Consider the following 6,419-nt stretch of genomic DNA (forward strand, 5'->3'; position numbering starts at 1 on the left):
TCGGTGCAGGTGGAACCAACTGGCTCTGTCATAAGTAGATCGACCATCACTATCTCCCTCACTCCCATGCTCTCACTCCTCTCGCTCTCACTCTTCTCTCTGGCTCCGCCTAGCTCGCCGCCACCGCTAATAACACCAGTGCTCGCCTCCTTCCGCCATGCCTTCCTGGAATGACGGCGGATCGAGCTCCAAGACTAACTTCGACATCACCAACATGGATATGGGGCAGTGAGGACATTTTTTTGGCTGAGCTAGGGTTAGGGTTCTTGTCGAGCTATGTTTAGTGTAATTGGGGATTTGCTCTATTGTTGTTTTTGTGGATGCAGGAGATCCGAAGACCATTGTAGAGCCCCTTTTCTGTGGCCAACTTGAGGAATCTAAACCCAAATGCATGCTACACCACATGAGGCCTATCAAGTGCGTGGCCTTTGAAGAATTTTCATAGGAAGATGTTTTTATGGATGTCCAACGTAGGTTATCTAGCAACCTTTCTCTCAAGTTAGCACCAAATCTATGAATTACATCTGTGCTATTTCTGAACCATGCACTAGGTAGCAAAATTATTTTTTGTAACCGAATATGCCTGGTAGTATAAGTAGCAGATTCAGTGATATGTGTTTGAACGTGATGCATTAGTATGAGTTGCAGATGCAACTGAATATTTCCAAATGCATTAGTATAAGTACCAGATGCATTAGTATAAGTAACTGAATATGCCTGAACCCATGCATTAGTATAAGTAGCAGATTCAAGCTAAATCCATGCATTAGTATAAGTAGCAGATTCAAGCCATTCAGGGCTAGCAGATTCTAGTATTTTGAATGTATACACTTTGACAAAAAAATATGTTCATGTTAACAATGTTATGTATTAGCTGCAGTTTGTCTATTATCATCTTCATGTTAACAATTTATTATATGCTTGTTGACAATTAGGCAGTGTGAATTGTTATGTAATTATGCACTTGCAATTGCTGGGAGGAGGTGTGAACTGTGGTGCTGTTGAGTGGCTTGATAGGCCTCACCCTCCTATTCTTCAGAATTGTTTGTCAAAGTTGTGGGAAATGTGTCATGAGCAGAATTGTGGAAGGGTTATTGCCAAGCAGGCATATGAGAAACATTGAGGCAAGCTTAAGAAGGACAATAAGAAACTGGGCACTAAGTATAGCAAGCTTGTGGATGATGTTTCCAAGATGTTTGCTTGGCAAGATGGGAAGATGGACTACATGGAGTACTAGAAGGCAGTAGAGGAGGAAGAGTTTTAGAAGAGAAAGAAAGATATAGAGGAGAATGCTAAGTTGAAGGCGCATATGGAAAAGTTTATAAAGCCAAGCTAACATTATCCCCATGAAGGCCATGAAGGAGATTGAAGTGAATAGAGATCTACTTAAAAAAGAGAAGGTGAAGCTTGAGCATGCGAGTGGTGAGCTATTGAAAGATGATTATGGGAGCAAGGAGAAGTTAGAGAAAAGTCAAGACCATCATGGAGTAATGAACTGGTAGTTGTGGTGGTTAAGTACATCTTAGGCCTTTATAAGTAGGTGGCCTAAGAATTTAATGCTTGATTTGAGGTGTACATTTTAGGGAATGGGAAGTTAACTAGGGCTTTGTCAATGTATTTGAACTCTAGTGTATTATGTTAGAAACTTTTATGCCAAGTTATCATGTAAGTTGTAACGAGTCTTCAACTTAAGTTAGAACCTTTATTTCAAACAACGAGATTAAGATGTGGTAGGGGTTTTCTGTCAAACACGTTTTAAGTGGCTAAGCGGAATCCCACCTCTCATATAATCCGTTCATTTTAGATCTGATGGTCAAGAGAGAAAGTTTCCAGATTTTCACTAAACAAGCATTTTCACCCGATACGTTGCCAAAAACCTAGGCCTTTTTACCCACTCTCCTACCACTTTGTCAATAAAAAGCCCACCTTGCCCTAAAGAAAAACAGAAAAAAAAAAACACCTCAACCTCTCCCACTCAGAACAGCCCCTCTCTAGCTAGATGGATCCAGAGCTTGGAGAGCTCACTGATGAAGAAGACGAGGCCTCCAGCACAGCACTGGTGCAGAGGAGGCGGATGCAGAGGGCTCCAGAGCAGATGCAGAGGCAAAGGGCACAGCCGGAGGCGCCCAGGCCTCCGCCGCCAGCACGCATGCGTTCCCGCGAGTCCCTGGAGTACAACTGTACGAGAGCCGTTTGTCCGACACAAGGTCCTGGTCTCCTGGAGCACTGCACTCCAGTTGAGTTTCAGCGTGTTTGCTTCCGTTTATACTTCCAGAATTTGTAATACTACAAATACACTAAATAAAGAGCAAACTGAATTTGCTCGACACTGTTCATGTTACAAACTATACACTGCTAGTAAGGTAGTAACACTGTTCATGTTACAAACCAAAGACACAAAATTCAGAGATATTGTTACACTGAATTACCGTCGCCGAACTCGATTATACTCCTCCAGTCGTAAGAGCGCCAATTATTCGACCTCTTCTCTTGCACAGAATTATTCCAGTCAGTAAGATCGTGGTCCACCGAAGATTGGTCTCATGAACCTGTCGTCGAACTTCCTCCAGTAGATGTGCACCGTGTGGATGGGTCTCTCCAACATCATTGATATGCTTCTCTTGGCTTGGACGAAGCCACTTCCACTCCCCGACGCGTCTTCGTCGCCGAGAAACGGCAGGATGAACTCGTCCTTCGGCGAGTTGCTTCCCGTGCTGCGGCCTCCCGCCGGCTCCCGGTGCCGATGCTGCGGGAGCATGGCGCTTATCAATGGCCTTGTCAAGAAGCCAAACACCTGAAATGATCAGAATGTATCAGCTTCTATGTGCCGTGTATAGCTTTTGCCGATAGAACATCATGTAACGAAAAGCGTGGGATTCGGTTACTACCAGGGTTGTGAAAAATACTACGACGATTGTACTGGTGATGATGGTTGCATGGACTGGATCCAGTGTTACACCTGAAAATGTGAACTGAAAAGCATGCAAAATGTTCAGCAAACCACTTGTCTTCTCGTATATCTTGAAGGCGGCCGGATGATGAGAGGACGTACCTGATTGTATGCTAGCGCAATTGAAACGGCGCCTCTCATGAGCCCGGCCCACCAAATCACGACCTTCACATGATTAGAGAATTTTGAGTACATCATTCAGAGGATTTTCTACCAGGGAATAATCATTGGTTTAGAAGCAACCTGGTGCTTGAATGTGATTGGTGCTTTTTCAGAATTCCCACTCATAAAATTTGAAAGGATCGAAAGAGGGAAAACAAACGCGGCCCGTCCCAGCAAAATGAGTGAAATGATGACACCGAAAATACCAACTGAGGTCTTGAAGCTGGCACAGTAACAAAGTATGTCTCTGAGAAATGCTTTAAGGTAAAAAAATTCGAAACGGAGGTAACTTTTTTTAAATTGAATGCTTTAAGGTAATTTTTTTTTTTGAAACGGAGGTAACTTTTTTTGGAATTGAATGCTTTAAGGTAACTTGAGAGAAGTGATTAGTTCTTTGGCACTACAAAAAAAAAAAGAGACATGCATGCTTTGTTGCTCACCTTGCCTGTGTTGTCTTCCATTTATCCATGTCAAGGGCATCCATTCCAACATAAAGAAAGATAAAGGTCTCAGCGATGAATGATAGTGTCGCAAATATGTGCCTGTAGTCACATCATTTACATTACTATTACTTCCAACACATGTTTTTCATCAAAACAGGTTAACCAAAATAAAACACATAAGTTAGCAGTGGCTTTGAAAGCCATACAGATAATTTAGTAATACAGAAACAGCAGAGTAATAGCACCTTGTCGTGATTCGGGAGCTCTCTGTTACATTATGCCATGCGTAGTGGGACATGACGATGCCGCAAAAGAAAACAGTCAAAATCCCACTCAGACTTAACAACTGCCAAAATGAATGTTTGCTCAGGTGCATTGTGGACAAGCATATGAACTGTCAGAAGTTAAGCTCTCATGGAATTACCTCTGCTAACATATACGATAAATAAGCCATGAGAGCCATTAAAGCGACCTCCCGGTCAGTCGAGTGCCTGCAAAATCAGGGGAGGAATTTAGAACATAAAAGCGCAGAAGATGGACGGAAACCAACTAATGTGCTAGTATTCTGCTACTTGCCTGCCAAAATACAGCGCTTTGAGAACATAAGCAGTGAACAGTCCGATCTGATATCATTCGGGAAACAAAAGTATGAAAACTAAATTGGTGCCATGGTTCCGGAAAAATTATGTAACACCATGATTATAAATATCACAAAATTAGATTGTTAAAAAATAGTGTCCTTACTGTGGCGCCAAGGATAGTACTAGTTGCAAAAAGATAGAGGAAATCTCCGATAACTTTTAGCACCGCCCCGCTTTTGATCTTAGTGATATCCATATTCTTTATAGCATTGAATAGGACTACAGATGTTGCATCATTGACAACTCCTTCTCCGAAGACCAAGCTGTACAACCTTGGTGTTTCATCTTGGCTTATGACCTGAGTTTGAGCTCAAGAGATTGAACGTATGTTTAGAAAAATTTATAGTGGAGAAAACACTCGAGAGGTTACATAGAACTCGAACATCCAACGGACCTGCAGCGTGCACACAGTATCTGTCGAAGAAAATATGACTCCTAGTGCTGCAATTCAAAAATCAGACCCAAACTGATTAATTTGAAGCAAAAGGAAGTGGCCCAAAAAAATCACAAATGCAGAAGTAAGGACCTAGATAATCCACCGCGTCAAGTTTGCCAAAACCAACTTTTGGGAGGAGCCAGTAGAAACCTGATATCAAGAAAAGTGGTATTTAGGAACAGATTGTTAGTATGATGCACAAAATATCTCCCTTGAAAAATGGTTACCAGTGCATAAAAGAGTATAAGTGAAGACGGTTAAAAAAAAAGGATTGGACCAACAGCACAGCTCGTGAACATTGCCGCAATCCTGAGACCCTGGATCACATTGTCACTCGATGCAAATTCTCCAAGCATCCAACGAAAGATCGCCACTTGAGCGAAAAGACAAAACCGAATCTTTCGCTGCTTGGTGCACCATTCAGGGTGCGAGAGCGGCGGAAGGGGGCGATGAATTTGATAATCCCAACTCCAAAACAATGAACAAAAAGTTTGTTCCACGCGATTGTCGCCTACACATGCCAGAATGTGTTGAAGGAGACAAAACCAACCCATATTCATGCCTGATTTCCGAATGCCGATGGATGCGAAACCAAGTTCACAATATCTACACAGACCTCACTAGTATGGAATTGCCCTTTTGTGAGCAGAATCTTCCATGTCATGGTCATGTAGTATGTTCTTCACTCATGTAAAGTTGGTTGACTTGCACTCAGTTTAGCAGCTAAGTCTTGCAAATTTATAAGTATTTCTCTTGCAATGTGTGAAGTACACATGCCCACGCAAGACATGCAAGAAAAGTCGAATAATCAGCAAAGAGGTAGTACCTGCGGAAACTATTGCGACCGAGATGAAAACACCGAATACCCCAAAGGACATGATGGTGAGGAAATTATGGAAGAACTGCTTCTTCTTGACCTGAAACCTGCAAAGAAGAGCCATGGACAGTTGGACACAAGACTCAGTAAAGTACTGAAGAGCTGGTAAATTATTTAGTACCTCCATACAGAGCAGAGTTAACAAAGCTGGTAAAGATATATACATACCCGGCGTTGAAGATTATTGGCGGAAGAACGTAGATGAAGAAGAGCTGCTCGTCGAACCTCAGGATGTGCGAGTTCCTGCCTTTGCTCAGCAGGAAGATGAGAGCCCCAACAATGCACCCCTGCCATGAAACACAGAAGCAGAGAGAAATCAGGACGTCTCGCCACGATGATGGATGTTCCCTGAAATGTGCGTGTGTGTTGGGGATGAGACGAGACGCCGTGTCGTACGATGATGAGCGCGGTGATGGACTCGTTGACCCATTTGTTCTCCTCGAGGAGGTGGCCGGCGACGAGGCAGAGGCAGAGCACCGCCGTGAACACGCAGATGGACACCACGGTGCCGCTGCTCCCCCCCGTCGACGCCGCCACCACCAGCTCGTCCCACAGCGAGGAAGCCGCCATGTGCCGCGCGCATAGGTGTAGCTCTCGCTCCGGGTTGGCTTCAGATCACCGCCGCCGCCTGCTCCGCCCTCTTCTTCGCTAGCTGCCTCTGTACGTACGCGCGACGAGCAGAGAGCTCTAACCCTGTCTACCTTCTCTGTTTCTCGTACTATTCCTACGTTTGGGTGCGGCTGTGAGTGTGGTGACGCGTGATTTTGGCGCGAGGCGGCGGCGATCGGTTTGGAGTTCGAGGAGGGGGCGGCACGCGTGGCCGGGAGTGCCTGCGTGGCGGGTGAGCTGGTACGGTCACATGGTGCCACGCCTGGACTCTGGATGGCGTTGAAGGGCCCTGACACGACCT

The 6,419-nt window shown here is 44.5% G+C and overlaps 1 protein-coding gene across 1 annotated transcript; it reads right to left on the bottom strand.

The window, feature by feature from the left end:
- Positions 1 to 2,237: 2,237 nt before the first annotated feature.
- LOC119330347 (sodium/hydrogen exchanger 4-like) lies at positions 2,238 to 6,079 on the bottom strand. The gene is made up of 14 exons (XM_037603453.1): positions 5,906 to 6,079; positions 5,678 to 5,796; positions 5,459 to 5,556; positions 4,723 to 4,782; positions 4,591 to 4,637; positions 4,300 to 4,494; positions 4,132 to 4,178; positions 3,980 to 4,046; positions 3,801 to 3,901; positions 3,553 to 3,654; positions 3,194 to 3,335; positions 3,053 to 3,115; positions 2,889 to 2,972; positions 2,238 to 2,794 (listed from the first exon to the last, which is right to left on the bottom strand). Exons 1-14 carry the CDS (start codon positions 6,077 to 6,079, stop codon positions 2,510 to 2,512), a joined length of 1,584 nt encoding a protein of 527 aa, XP_037459350.1. The 3' UTR covers positions 2,238 to 2,509.
- Between the last annotated feature and the right edge of the window lie 340 nt (positions 6,080 to 6,419).

This window comes from Triticum dicoccoides, chromosome 7A, assembly GCF_002162155.2.
Source record: "Triticum dicoccoides isolate Atlit2015 ecotype Zavitan chromosome 7A, WEW_v2.0, whole genome shotgun sequence".
NCBI classification, from domain to species: Eukaryota; Viridiplantae; Streptophyta; class Magnoliopsida; order Poales; family Poaceae; genus Triticum; species Triticum dicoccoides.